Here is a 15,777-nt window from a genome sequence, read left to right as displayed (position 1 = left end):
TTGGGTGGTGAGCACACAATGCAGCTTACAGGTGATGTAGTGTAGAATTGTGCACTTGAAACCTAAACCTATATAATTTTATCAACCACTGTCACTCCAATAAATTTTTAAAAAAGATTGTTTTTGTACTTAAATTTGTTTTATCACTTTTCAGTGGCTAGAAAGCAAAAGACATTTATGAATAATCACATACCAATCTTAATGTTTCCAAAGTATAACTCACTGTTTCATAGATAGTATTCTTTCCCAGGGAGGAGTCCTGAGTTACATTGCCACCCCAGGAGAAAACTCATGTGTCTGTTTGCTGTAAATTTGATTCTAGCATCATGAACTCCCAGAGGAGACCACTGCAGGAATCAAAGGTCAGCTTTGTTCACTTCAGACTCTCAGAGCCTGTTGAATTGGTCCCTCTATAGAAATGCTGAAGGAACAAGGAGAACATCTGATGTCTGATTGATTTGTTCTTATTGAGGAAAGCCTCTGAAATTACGTGTTGCACTCTGCTACTTATATTGCTAGTGAAGCGAATACACTTGATTTGAAGGGAGAGGGTAAAAGCCACATTATTTTGGCCCAGCATGTTACAATTTACATTCAACACACATTTATTTGAGTGTCTTTTAGTGTCTCAGGTATAGGTGCCAGGGATCTAAAAGACAAAGCGTTTCAGGTACTGTAGGAGTTACCTGGGGCTACCGTATGCAGTAGGTAGGGAGAGGGCTGGATGGCGAGGGTAAGGTTCCATCTGGCCCTTGAAGGATGAGCAGGTGGTGGTGGAGAAGAACATGTCAGGTTTAGGAGATGGGATTATCTAAAGCACAGCATCCAGCACATGGCTTGATGTGTTCATAGGACAGTGAAGAGATTGCTTGCCCATATAATGAGTAGTGGGAGGTAGGTGAAGCTGGTTTGGGGAAGACCTTGAAAGCTTTGCAGATGACTTTAGAGTTAATGTAGCAGGGAAAAGGGAAACTATTAAAGTTTTTGAACAGAGTTGTGAAACGACGGAAATAGTGTTTACAGGTGGTTGCTAGGGGAGAGATTGGGCAGCGGGTGCACTAGGTGAAAGGCATTTGAAGGTGTAGACTTCCAGGTATAAAATAAGTAAGTCATGGGGATGACATGTACAGCATATGGAATGTAGTCAGTAATATTGTAATAATTTTGTATGGTGATAGATGGTAACTAGACTTACTGTGGTGATCATTTTGTAATATATAAAAATATTAAATCACTACAGTGCTTGATTAGTATTCAGGGTGGGATGGAGAGTAGAGAAATCATAATTAGGGAGATTGTGGCACTTATATTAATCTAGGAATGAATTGATGGGAGTCTCAAAAAGTTAGCAGGCCCTGGCCAGGTAGCTCAGTTGGTTAAAGCATCATCCTGATATGCCAAGGCTGCAGGTTCGATCCTTGGTCAGGGCACATATGAGAATCAACCAATGAATACATAAATAAGTGGAACAACAAATTGATGTCTGTCCCTCTCTAAAGTCAGTAAATTAAATAAAAAAGTTAACAATAGGAAGAGACTATTAACTGATCTATACATTTTGGTAGATGAGTTTCAGATTAGGTTTTTGGAATACCTATGGGTTTCAGCCATGCTATCTGTGGTTTTTATTGTTTAAGACAGGGGTGTCAAACTCACAGCAAAGCTGATGTGGCCCCCAGTAAAAATGAGTTTGACACCCCTGATTTAGGATAATTGAAGAGTTAATGTTGTTAGTGTGCTTAAGGGTCTTTTCTTAAATAACAGCTTTATTGAGATATAATTCATATACCATACAGTTCACCTAAAGTTTTAATGTTATTGGAAGTTGTAGATAAAGATCAAGGTTTTCAGAGGTACGAGTAACGTTAAAACTTTGCTTACATGTATGAGCCATTTACTTGAGAATGTAAGGGTGCACACTTGGCAGATGCATCGGTCAGTACGTAGGGAACGAAACAAGAAAGGAACCCCTGGTGTTGCAGAGGAAACCTGAGACCGGAAGGTCTGAAACCCTGCCTGGGGAGTCCGTCCTTGGCTCCCTTTCGACAGCTGTGTGACATGGAGCTAAAGCTCAAAGTCTGCCTGCCTTTCTGTGGAGCAGGAGCACTGGTTGCATAGGCTGGTTGGGAAGACTTGATGGGGTGATACATATGAGAGGGCCAGACCCGGTGCCTGACGCATGTACGAACAGGCAGTCAAAAGGAAGAGAGAAAAAGAAAAACAAAAGAAACCCACTGGTGAGCTTCGTAGGTTCTCTGGGACCATTTATTTGATAAAGTTGTTCATGAGCAAAGACAAAATGGAAATGATGGGAATACATTACTAGTAAAATTTTTGGTAAGCTGGGTTATTTCTTCATTATGGCAGGTGGCAGATTAACTCTAACCTTTTTGTTCTATTGCTAAATGTCTGCTCAGGCACATTGTGCAAATGAACTCTTGCTTTACGAGCCCCTCCACCCCCCGCTGTGGCTACCCTGGTGAAGTGTTGAATATGTGGGAGGGATACTAAAAGCAGTATGTTGATAGGTTTGTTATGTAACTGAAGGTGGTGTGATCAGGTTTGCAGAGACATCACGGTTTGTGAGCAGACAGCGTGGCCTTCAACTGTGGATCAAGGCTATTGCTCTGTGTGCACAGAAGGGTCAGACAGTTTAAGCTTTGGTCAGATTTTCTTTAACACGGAATTGTTTATTTCAGATCAGCTGTTTTTGAATATCGTTTTCTGAAGAGACATCCAGCATTTATCTAAAATTTTATAAACATCAGGCAGTGTTTATGTCATTCTGCTGATGTCATGTCCATGTGAAAGTGAGCATTGTCCTGCTTCAGCCAAAATCTTGCAGTACCTTGTGCCCATGTAATATGATGTTCAGTATTACCTAGTATCCTGCTTTTTCTTAACTGAGAAATAGGAAGGAAGCTAGCTCTTTTCTTGCATGTTCGATCTTCTCATACTTTTTTATTCCTTAATGTGGTAGGTGAAGAGAGGGAATATTTTTTATTCCTTTTTCTTTCCTCTGTAAAAGGGAATGAAACTGTTAAAAAGAAGTCCACAGTATAATTAGCATAATAAAATCAGAAATATGAGTTTCAATTAAAAAGTACAACTTCTTAAAATTAATACACAAACTGGGATGTTCTTGAACTTAATAATTCTTTTAATATTCTTTACCTTTTGTTAATTTAAAACTATAATTTTTCAATACTGGCTCATGAATAAATAGTCATATCACCTTCATAGCTTAAAGAAAACATTTGTGGTAATAATGGTTTAAAAATAAAAATTCTAACTTAAAACTATATTACAATATTTGGAGGTTGGATTTTCTTGTGGAAAAGGATTATGTGACATGATTTAGCTTTAACACCTGTTAATTCCAAAAGAAAGGATTTTTGTTTTATTCCGTATTTTATCTTTTATACACCAACCTTTGTTATTTTGGGTGTTTTTCCTGTAGTGTGGCCTGTGTAGCGTTTAAAAGAGCATACGCTCTCGAGTCAGACTGCATGGGTTAGATTGTCCCTGACCTTCCCCTGTGTCTCACTTCCCTCATTTGGAAAATGGTGACAGTTAGTAGCACCTACATCAGAGGCCTCTGATGATCAAAGAGGTAGTGCTCGAAAGGCACTTACAATAGGGTCTGGTGCACAGTAAATGCTCTGTAAGTACTCACTCATGTTTTGACTTCATTCTATACTTTTGTCTGCCTTTAAAGACTGTGCCAAAGACACTTTGCTTTTGCTGAAGGCTCTCTGTTGATTGTGTAACTGTGATTTAGAAATTTAGAATTGTATTTGACTCACGGCATTTATGTTGTGTGTGCTGTCCAGTATAGGGACCGCTAGTTGCATGTGCCTGTTGAGCACTTGAAATGTGATTAAACCATATCAATAGTGTTTTTAGTATCAAGTACAGATTTCAAAGACGCAATACAAAAAAAGGGAAGTTATTTTTTAATTTAAAAAATTTTTAAAAGATTTTATTTATTTTTAGAGAGGATAAGGGAGGGAGAGAGGGAGAGAAACATCAGTGTGTGGTTGCCTCTTGCACACCCCCCACTGGGGACCTGGCCCGCAACCCAGGCTTGTGCCCTGACTGGGAATCAAACCGGCAACCCTTTGGTTTGTAGGCTGGCACTCAGTCCACTGAGCCACACCAGTCAGGGCTTAGTTTTACTTTTTTATAAAAATTACATGTTGAAATGATATAATTTTGGCATATTGGGTTAAATAAAATATACTGTTAAAATTAATTTCACCGTTTTTTTTACTTTAGTATGAAAGTTTATGAGAAACTTTAAAATTACATATGTGGCTTGCATTTTATTCCTATTGCAAAGTGCTTTATAAACAATGAGAAACACATTTAGGAAGTAACCTAGTTGAAGTGCTTTTGTTTATGTTATCATACAGATCTTTAGGCTATATTATTATACAGATCTTTAGGTTTACCATTTAGCTCCATCACATATGTTTTATCACTTGTCTGATTAAATCTATCTTGTACCGTTTATTGGTTTTTAAAGTACCATAACTACATTAATCTCCCAAATTACAGGAAAAGGAAAAAAACTGCTGATAAATATCTTCATAGCTAACCATTGACTCTAGTAAAATGTTTTTGCAGGTTGGTAAAAACCAAATACTTGTTGTACTGGGTAAATATATTTACTTTTAGCTGTTTAATGAAGTGAGAGACCTTGAGTTTTGTTTGGCAAAGATGACCTTTTACTATCGGGTTTCATCAGGGGCTGGTGTTTGGTTGAAAGTGGTCGGGGTTTCCCTTGTGTGGAGAATTGTTAATGACTGGTCATCTTAATTGAGCACCTCATTCCAGAGGCAGTTAGTGCTCTTGAAGTTATAATTATTATGGGGATGTTAAATGGGAAAAAAAATTGGGAATGTGGTGTTCCCTGGGTTACCATGTAATATTAGTGACGTGTGACTGGGGAAAATGGTAGCAGAAAATACTACTGGGAATGTGTGTGTAACATTCTTTTTGCTAATTTTTAGAGACATACAGTTCTGTGTACCAGACAAATAGGAATAGATTCCGTGTAGGATAGAGAGCTTTTCTTCAGGGAAACCTGGCGTGATTGAGAGAGAAAAATTTCCTTGAAGTGAGTGGAAACTAAGCACTGTGTATTATATTTCTTTGATTATACTTGTTCAAAATTAATATTGACTTGTGGGCTAAAACTCAGTAGAAAAGAAACTAGTTTAGCATTTTTGAGGATGACTAAAGTCTTTATGTTAAAATTTTTTTAAATCACCTAAGTAACACTTTACTAGGCAAAAAAGCATTCAGTCTAAGGTTGCACAAAGCTTCCCTGAGGAAGAATCCAGTAGTTCTTTGCTTGTCCTTTATCCACTTAATTTTCTGATCATCTGACTTCATATATTCTACAAATTTGATAAGCCTGTCATTGTCTCTCTTTCTGAATTATTAATAAAGTTGTTTAATATTAAGGGACAAATAAAGAAACTTTTTTACAAAGTTGGACAAAATTGACATGATCCATTCATTATAATCATCAGTTTTTTTATGAAGAGCTGTTCAGTTGGTAGTGACAAGTCTTAGTTACTACTGTTACTTATCTTGCATTTCTCCATCTCGCTGTAACTCAGTGCCTCTCAGTCCAGGGTGATTTTGCCTCTGAGGGGACCTTTAGCAGTGTCCAGACACATTCTGGTCATCACAACTTGTGGGTGCTGTTGCATCTGGTAAGTGAGACGAATACTAGAACAAAGGGTGGCTGCGATCCTCAAATTTCTTCTGATGAGCCTATGGCAGGTTTCTAACCTTTGCATTATTGACACTTTGGGCCCGGTAATTATTTATAGTGGGAGCTCTCCTGCATACTGAAGTATAAGATGTTTGATTTATCACAGAAATGGTGCAGAAATGGTATGTTTAGTTGTACTTCTGTCCATTTGGTTCACGGACATTTATTGAAGACTTGGCACATGCGTGAATCTTTCTCTACTTCCACAACCAAAATGACAGTTTAGGTTTTTGACTGAAGAAGTATTAAGGAATTTAGCAGAAAAAGGCTCAGATTCCCTTTTTAAAAGTTTTTGACTTGTTGCTAAATAAATTACTTTTATCTCTGTAATCAGATCCCTCTAGCATAGTCTCCATTAATTTGTTTTTTGTTTGTTCCATACTGAAGGTAAGAAAATCAGAATCCCAAACTCTCAGCAGTATAAACTCCAGAATTAGACTGTTTGTTTTTCTTGGCTTGTAAATAGATTTTTATATGAATCTGCACATTATTTCCTTTTTAAAATTTATTATCCCTTTAAATAAATGAACACATCTAACTCAGAGTAGAAAAGCAATCTTCTCTCCCAGCAATTCCTCTGTCGTATGTTGGATAATGCTAGTTTACTTGGTGATTGTTACCACATTTGCGCTTATGTTGTATATAAATAAAAATAAATGGTGTTTTCATAAGGAGACAAATAGCCTGGAGGGAGATTCTGAGTGTTCACTTGCCCATGATTTTTGGCTAGATCTCAGAAACTTGACTTAGATTTATTTTTCATTGCCTTATTACAAGTTTCTGGGGAGAAGAGAACACATTTTGCCTTTGGCTTCTGACAAGGCAGGAACAAATTTAGGCTCATTAAAAATAAGAACAAATGTGAAAAAAGAAAGACAACCGTAACTTTATTTGGAATATTAATCTTTACACATTGTGTAGGACCATAAAATATTTATTTTACATGAGGGTGATCACAGAAACACCTGCTAAATGATTGCCTTTTGCAAGCAGCTAATTATTCTGTGGGTTTTTTTTAACCCTCATCCGAGGATAAGTGTATTGATTTTATAAAGAGGAAAGGAGGGAGCGGGGCCAGAGCTAGGAGAGAAAACCATTGATGGATTGCCTCCTAAATGCTCCCTGATTGAATCTGCAGCCTCTTGGTGTACAGGATGATACGCCAACCAACTGAGCCACATGGCCAGGGCAAATTGCATTGGTTCTACTCTAGCTTCTTCTGCCTTCTTTCTCCATAATGTATTGTATTGGTATAGCCTTTTTGATATGAAGGGCTAAAGTCATTTTCAGGCAACCAGTTCCGACACCATACGTACTATAATAACAGCAAGGCTGCTGCTTTTTTCAGGTTTTCTAGTTTTATTGAGGCAAGGTGACAGAATGCTTTCAGATATGCCTGTGATTTTATTAGAGCACCATCTCTTTTTCTATATTCACCTTAGTGGAATCTCTTATATTTATACGAAATATCTATATTTGGATCATGAGTTTACTTTTTTTTGTGTGTGTTAGTCCCGTAACTGTAAAGAGTATAGGGAAATTCACAAATCACGGGACACTAAGTACGTGTCAAATCAAGGAAGTCAATATTTTTTATTTTCTCATACCTATTTCAGTAGAAATGCTCCTACTTCCCAAGGGTCCTGGAGAGCTATTTATTTGTGGTTAACGGAGAAAGGGGTGCCATGTAAGCAGTTTTTGCTCAGTCCATTGAAACATGTACTGAAATTTTATGTAGAATACTTCCATATTTTTCCTTTGAAAATCCATGTGTGATTACCTTTTCACTCAGAAGTTATAAAAATGTCTATGAAATTATATCTGTGTTTAGGTATCGTAGTACATTTTCTGGATTTATAACTTGAAGACATTAAGTTTAAATTCATGTATTCTAAGCCAAAAATTTAGGGAATGGCTCTATTATCCTCCACAATTGTGAAGAGATCTCTAGTAGAGAAGGATCATGAAAAGAAGCTCCCCATTTTGGGGTGAGATACACACACACACATACACACACACACACACACACACGTAGTGTTAAGACTAACCTAAAAGAACAGCATGATGCATTTTTATTTTTTTTCCAGCTTAATTTTGCTGTTTTCATAAGGGTTTTGGGTTTTTTTTCCCCTGAGCTTTGGAACTTGAGCTTAATTTCTAATGACTGCATGAATCCATTATATGACTAGACCACAATTTACGTAGCATTTCCCTGGTTTTTATTATTTAGGTGGCCTACATTTTTTATGTTCTTAATAATGTGATGATTATATGCGTACATATATATTTGTTAGAACCTCTGATTACTTCCAAGAACTACTGTGCTGAAGATTATGGGCTTCTTTAAGGAATGTGGAAAACTGGGTGTATTGCATTGAATATGAGGTAGAACTAGTTGACTAAAGATATGCGTTACAAAGAATGGGGTATGTAGCTTAATGCACGCCAATGATAACTAGCATTAATAGCACTTAGGTTAAAAAAACATGCAGTCTCTGATTCTAATGACAGAATAAGCAGAGATGCTGATAAATAAAGAAAAGAAGTAAGCAAAAAAAAAAAAAAAGTAGAGAGGAAGGAGAATCCAAAGCCAGTCCTTTTCTGTCTCAGAAAGCTGAACAGTCAGAGAGTTCCCAGGAGATAGTCAATTTGTTGTAAAAGTATTAGATGGAAAAACACAAGTGTAATACACAGTTTTTAAAAAAGGAAACAAAAAATGAAAAATCACCCATAATCCTCTATCCAGAGATAAAAATTAACATTTTTTTCAAATCTTTGATGAGGAGTTTAAAAGTATATATGAATGGGTAGATAAATATAGCTGGATATCAAGGTATCATTTAACATCCTGTTGTGGCACCTGCTTTCGTCACTTAAACATATGAATTTCTTTGCCAGTCAGTATCAATATACATTACAATCTTCTAATGCATAGAATTCTACTACATCATTGAACACATGAATAGATGTTTAGGTTGTTTATTTTCTCATTTTATAAACAATGTAAACTTGTCTCTATGGCCAGTGCCCCTCGTATATTTGAGGCTGTCTTGTTTTTGGTCTCAACTGTTAGTTCCTTAGTTTTTCCTTCATCTGTCCTTGCCCTCTGGCCATCTGTTTTCCATACTTTTGAATGAACAGTGCTGTGGTGAGCATTTTGTAAATATATCTTTGTGTATGTGTTTATTTGTTTGTTTATTTTTACTAAGTCTTAGAAAAGGAATTGCTGGATCCAGGTAATAGGTATGTATATGGAAAGTTTTTTTTTTTAAAATCCTCACCTGAGGTCATGCTTATCGATTTTAGAGAAAGGGGAACTGGGGAGGAGAGAGAGAGGGAGAGAAACATTGATGTGAGAGAGAAACATCGATTGGCTGCCCCTTGTACATGCCCAGACCAGGGACTGAGTCCTCACCCTAGGCCTGTGCCCTGCCTGGGAATCAACCCTGTGACCTTCTGGTTTGTGGGATGACGCTCCAGCCAACTGAGTCACACTGGCCAGGGCGCATATGGAAGGTGTTGGTATGTACAGGGTGGGGCAAAAGTAGGTCTATAGTTGTTTGTATGGAAAATAATACAATAATTAATAGATAATGCAAGAATAAACTCTGTTTTGTGTACTCACAAATGTAAACCTACTTTTGCACCACCCCATATTGCAAGATTGTCTTCATAAAGATTTTTTTAAAATTTCTGTCATTGTCACATATGTGTTGGTCCCATATCCCTACACTCTTGTCAACAATCTTTTCAATCTGATGTTCTTGGAAATCCCCGATCTCACTAAATTTTATGCTAGTCTGTTACCTGCAAATATTTGTGAGGTTGTAGGAGAGAGTTTTAAGATAGGTATTGCACATATCTGTAATACTGTCATTTCCCTTTCTGAGGCTGTACCAAATAGCAGTGATTGATACTGTCTGAAGTAATTTCTCAGGACTGGTACAATATTTTAAATTGCAAGGAAGTTCTTGAGTGATCAAGGAAGAACTGTAACAGACAAACACAGGCGTTGACTGAGTTCACTCTATTCTGGGATTTTCTGTCATGTTGCTTATGGCTAGGTGTAGTGGAAATGGAATGTTCATGCTTTTGGCATTTCTAAAGTGGGGACAGGGACAGAGGGGAAGCCAGTGGGGGACTGTTGTTTCATAGTGACAATTTAATACCGTTCTTCATTAAGGGAATCCCTGCTGTCCTGAAGTACATACGTTGAACTTAAAGCAAACCAAATAAAAATTATAAAGGTTAGCAGACTTTCAGATAAGATTAGAAGCCTTATGTATGCTAAATATGCTTTTAATTGTGCACTTACTGCAGTAAGGAGATAAATTGGTTGTCTGTGCTTTGTAGGTTTCACTTTTGTGGTTTTCTTATTTTCTTTTTTATTCAAGCCAGAATATCAGCAATGTTGTTTTGAATCTTCTTTTAAGTACAATTTACATAACTTGTTTTTACTGATAAAATAGAAAAGTTTGTTGTTGGATGTTAAGGTTTGGTTATGCTGCAGCTTAACTGAGTTTAAGGTTTTGAAATAGACCTGCTGTAAATATGAAAAAGTCTTTGGGCTTCATAAAATAATTCATTATGTTATTATTTTTGAGGAAAGGAAAGGAGTTTCAGATTACATTTCCAATGACTAACAGGACCATTATAGATGATTCATGTGGCTGTTGTACTGATGTGGAATGTGATAATGGTGTCCCCTGGCCTTGCAAAGCCATCTGAATGGGACATCTTCTCCTCTGGCACAGGTGGAGAAGGACTGGTTGTCAGGAAGGGGGGACGGGTGAATGAGTGATGACCCTGGTCTTCCCACTCTTGTTACCATCGGCCTGAACTGACATCTGGAAGTGTGTCAGGCCTTCTTGCATGGGCTGGAAAGATTAGTGAATGAATCCTCCCTCCCCCATGAGCTCCTGCTTTTCCAGAATAAGCTGGAATTCTGGATTTTTATCTGAGTTTTCCATTTAAAAAAAAATTCCAGTATCCTTATCACTCTCCTTTCTGGCATCCATCAACTCGTTCTCTATCTGTGGGTATGAGTACATTTTTAATTAAGCTTGAAGGTAGACTGACTATAGCTGAAGATAAGTGAAACAGTGCTTTAATTAAAACCTTTTTGTTGCAGCGTAAGAATGGTTATGAGAGGTGTTTGGAGGGCAGAGTGAGGTGTAAGTTTTAGGAAAAGTGGGCTTGTAGGGAACCGTATGGGCAGCTTTACAAGATGTCTTGTATACTCTTGCTTTTTAAATGGTGGATTCCTTTTTTACATTTAGTAATCATAAACCCATAAGAGTTTTGCTTTGTAGAGTTTATAGCTTCACTTTAATTAAATATAAAAATTAGAAAGGCTAAATCATCTTTGAATTTTACATTATCTTAGGTTCTTTCCTGTTTGAGGTGGCAGCCCCCTAGGAGTAGCAGCACACTCGGTACCAGAGGCTCTTTGCAGACGCTAGTGATTGAGGGAGGGAGCGCTTGCCAGGAGCTGAGACCCACCCATCTGTGGCCTGACATGCCCGCTTTTGAAGAGAGCCCTCCCATCCCCACAGCGACCTAGTAGTGTTCATGATTACCTCTCAGATTTTCAGTTTTATTGGATTTGTTATTAGGCCACAGCAAAAGGCATTTTCTCTTGTGAATCATTGAACCAAAGAAAAGAAGCTGGTGGAAGTGGGTGCTTGATATAATTGGAATTGATGTTTTATCAAACTGTATTTGGTTGTATTCCATTTAAGATGAAGAAGATGACTTTACGTCTAAGAAGGCAGCCTCTAAATCAAAAGAGAACGGACGGTCTACAAATAGTTACCTTGGAGCATCAACCATGAAGAAGAATGAAGAAAACACTAAGACCAAGAATAAGCCTTTATCACCAATAAAACTTAGCCCCACCTCAGTGCTTGATTATTTTGGAACTGCAAGTGTCCGAAGATCAGACAAGAAGATGGTGGCAAGCAAGCGAAAAGAGGTGAGTGTTCTACATGTAAGCAGGAGTGTTCAGGGATTTTGGAGAATGTTCACTTACTGTTATTAAGAAGAGGAGAAATTTGGATGTCATAGTAGGTCATCCTATTTTATTGATGAAAATAATTTCCCTATGATGATGGACACAATGTATTGACATCATTTTAGAGGATGAGGAAGTTAGAATAATTTTTTTATATTTGAAAGTGGGAAAAGGTTTAGGTTGTAAGATAAAATTATAATTCTTAGGATTTAAATTTAATACTCAGAATGCAAACTCATTTTACTGTTGATCTCAGCCAGACAAAATTGGACAATAAATTCATTTCCAAATGAGGCTATAAGTGCATGATTTATAAGTAGAGCCTACCTGTGATTCACTTTTGACACTTTATACCTTGGCTGATGTTGGATTCACCCTTTTCTGGAAATTTAGGAAGCAGAAATACAGATAAATTATAGTGAAAGTAGTCCCCTGTGTTAAAACCTGCCAAATAGTGTTTGTTGGTTCCATTAGCGCCTCCATAGGACAGTGGGATCATTCTCACCTGCTGGTTTGCCGGTGTTGTAGACTACTTCTCAAACCAAGGCATTAATCTACAAGTGGTTTTCTTTTGTGTGTGTTGTGGCGGGGGGCGGGTGGGTACTTTTCTTGAATATTTCAATAGAATTAAGCGAGAACCATGACTTTCTGGCTGGTGTGAATTGGGACTGTTTCATTACTGATAAAGTTAATTCTCACTGGTGTATTTAGTCAGCTATAGTCAAGAAAAAGCACCTTATCTTTAACTTAAGGTTTATGCTGATCTTGCTTGATTTTCTTTGAAATACAGCCTTCACAAAACGCAAATGATTCCAGACTGAATGATGAAGCCATTGCCAAGCAATTGCAACTTGATGAAGATGCAGAGGTATTGCCATTTTGTTTAGATATCGTTCACAACTTCACGTTTAGACTTGTTATTTAGTCCACCCAGGTAAACAGTCAAGATTGTTCTAGGTCCCCTGGCCAGTGGCTCAGTTCGTTGGAACATTGTCCCTAACACCAAAAAGTTGTGGGTTTGATTACTGGTCAGGGCACATACCTGGGTTTTCGCTCTGATCCCCGGCTGGAGCTTGTACGACAGGCAACTGATTGGTGTTTTTCTCTCACATGGATGGTTCTCTCCCTCTCTCAAATCAATAAACATATCCTTGGGTGAGGATTAAAAAAAAACCAAAAAGATCATTCTAGGCTAATTTTAGATTGAATCTCATCGTAAGAGTTATGTGTAAAATAAGTAAAACTCTAACATGAAAATCTAAGTTTTCTAAAATAATGATAAGAGCAGGGGATAATTATTTATTTAGAGCTATCTTACTACATTTCTTTGAATGGAAGCCTCCTTTAGTATAGTTAAATAATTTAATTTGATCATAACTCTCTTCACTGTGGGTGATCTCATTCACTTCTGTGAGTTTCATTAGTCTGGATGTGCTGCTGATGATCCCTAAATTGGTTTCCAGTTCAGAGTGCTGTCTTGAGCGGTAAACTTGTGTATTCAATCAATGAGTATTTGTTCAGCACTTCCTGAGTGCATGACACAGTTCTCATAGGTGTTACAGATGCTACAGTGAAAAACAATTATGTCAGGTCATCATAAGTGCTATGGAGAAAACTAAAGGGGTAATTTTGGGGTGATCATTAGGGTTATGAGTGTTGTTTCCATTTTTATTTTAGAATAAACACCTTTATTACGTGAGCTAGGATAGGAGGGAAGAGGATTTGTTTGCCTTTTGGGACTTGATTGTGCTCAGAACCCCAGCTCCTTGTCCTCCGGCCCAGGGCCATCTGCTCTGCGGCGTGGGCCTGGTCTCAGAGGGTGCACACAGGAAGCTTGCCCTGCTGGGACTGCGCCTCCACCACACTGCTGATTTGGCATTCTTTTTCCTTGCATTATATTTCTTCCAAATTTCCTTGGATTGTTTTTTAAGATCTCTTCCTCCTCAGGAGGTGGCTTGGCCTCCTTTTTGCGGCCCAGTGCCCAGTGGGACCTGTACCACTGTTGGTGCGGTGTGCTGGCAGTGAGCACCATGCAGCTCTTTACCCGGGGCTTGGCGTGGACCAGGTTGTTGTTGGGTACACTGGAGTCCACATCAGTAATCCTCGTTTTGCGTGGACCACACTCCGAGCCCCAGGGGAAGATGCCCTTGTCTAGCCTCAGGGTATGGTGCTTCTTGTTCCCTCCTGACTGTGTGTGGGGGGCGAGGGCCAGTCTCAGTGCTGGCAGCTGGTGTTCAGCTCATATTTCCGCATTTTTTTCTCATTTTATTTTGTTTTATTGTTGTTCAAGTACAGTTGTCTGCCTTTTGCCTCCACCTCTCTGCTCATATTTCCACTTCTTGTGGTGGGGCTTCCTCTTGCCCCCAGTCTTGCGGTGCTTCTGCCAGCTGTCCCGGGAGACGCCCGTGGCTTGGCGCCAGCCGGAAAGAGCATGAGTGTTGTGTTTTAAGTAGAGGGGTCGGGAAGGCCTCTCTGAGGAAGTGATAATGGGGCATGACATGAAGCTGGCACCAAGCCATGAGGCTGGCTACCCAGAGGAAGTCTTTCTCAAAACAGAACAGCAGGTGCAAGCATCCCGAGGTAGAAGAGATTGAGTTTGATGAATTTGAGAAATGGCCAGCAGCAAATACTCTACGTCAGGACAGGTCTTTAGTCCATACCAAAAGGACTTGGGATGGTACAGACTTTGGGTTTTAATCTCTATGAGATGAGAAGCCATTAGAGTGTTGAGTAGAGGTAACACGAATTGACGAATCTTCAAAGAAAATTATTCTGACTGCTGTGAGGCTAGTAAGCCGTGGTGGGGCCAGACCAAAAGCAGATCCGTTGGGACACTCTTAGGGCAGGGTAGGTGGGTGAGTGGTGCTGGTGGCTTGTACCAGGGTGATAATGGAAGAGATCATGAGAAGTGGTTATAATCTATGCTTTGAAGATGCAACCTTCAAGTTGTTGCTGGTAGGTTGGATATAAGGTAGGAGGGAAAAAGAAGATTCAAAGATAGGCTCCATGTTTTTTGGCCTGAGCAACTGATGAGACTGGAACACTGGTAGGGAGAAATCAAGAATTCTATTTTGGACATGTTAAGTTTGAGACACCTAATAGGCTTCCAAATGGAGGTGCAGAGTGGGTGATTGGATAGTGGAATCTGGAGCTCAGGGGCGAGGTCCGAGCTGAAGGTGTGTGTTTGGGAACCACTAGCCTTTGCATGAGGTTGTGGGGTGAGAAAGGTAATGGAGAAGCCTAGGGGTTGAGCTCTGTTAACGTTTAGATAAAGGTCAGGGAAAGGAGGGTGAGGGCACACAGGGGAGGCAGCCAATTTTCCCACTCACACTGATGTTTTTGCTCTCACTCTTGTCTTCCCTCTCTCCCTTCTCCTCTCGCTAGATTCAGTAAAGGAAAAGAAAAAAAAGTGGCTAGTGAAGTAGGGAAATGAGGAAAGCTTGGTATGTCATGGCAGCCAAATGCAGGAACCTCTCCATCTCTGACAGAGGTTCCTGTTCTTGGTACCTACCTGCTGTTTGAATCCCCTTTCTGTTGATTAGCTTAAGTATCACTTTCTCATATTCCCTTAACTACATTAGAAACCCCTCCTGTATACTCTATTGTACCTCATTGTAGCTACTATTAATATTTGTTAGAATTGCTGTTTAGGAACCTAATGAACAAAACAAACAAATGAGCAAAATAGAACCAGAGGCATGGAAACAAGGAACAGACTGACAGTGACCAGAGGGGGTGGGGGAGGGGGATAACGGGGGAAAGAAGGGGAAGGGTTTAGTCAAGGAACAGGTATAAATGACCCATGGGCATGGATCATTTCCATGTCCTGTGGGAAGGGGAGGGGGAGTGGTGGGCGAGGTAGGGGAGAGCAATGGGGGAAAATTGGGAGAACCGTAATAGAACAATGATAAAAAAAGAAGAATTGCAGTGGAAATGTCTTCCGATACACAGGCTGTGCACTCCACCCCCCAGGGCT

At 39.1% G+C, this 15,777-nt stretch overlaps 1 protein-coding gene across 5 annotated transcripts in view; it reads left to right on the top strand.

Annotated features, from left to right (window-relative positions):
- RFC1 (replication factor C subunit 1) overlaps window positions 1-15,777 on the top strand; it is a 61,184-nt gene that overhangs the window by 18,043 nt on the left and 27,364 nt on the right. For 4 of the 5 annotated variants that reach the window (XM_045834354.1, XM_045834353.1, XM_045834352.1 and 1 more), the window contains exons 5-6: window positions 11,530-11,762; window positions 12,592-12,669. In XM_045834354.1, coding sequence (XP_045690310.1) covers window positions 11,530-11,762; window positions 12,592-12,669 — 311 coding nt within the window. Of the gene's footprint in view, window positions 1-2,109; window positions 2,238-11,529; window positions 11,763-12,591; window positions 12,670-15,777 lie in introns of those variants that run through there. The other variant, XM_045834355.1, reaches the window with a different exon arrangement.

The sequence above is a fragment of the Phyllostomus hastatus genome, unplaced genomic scaffold (assembly GCF_019186645.2).
Source record: "Phyllostomus hastatus isolate PE091 unplaced genomic scaffold, TTU_PhHast_1.1 phas_contig_196, whole genome shotgun sequence".
NCBI lineage: Eukaryota > Metazoa > Chordata > Mammalia > Chiroptera > Phyllostomidae > Phyllostomus > Phyllostomus hastatus.
This window is presented reverse-complemented; position numbering and strand designations above follow the sequence as displayed.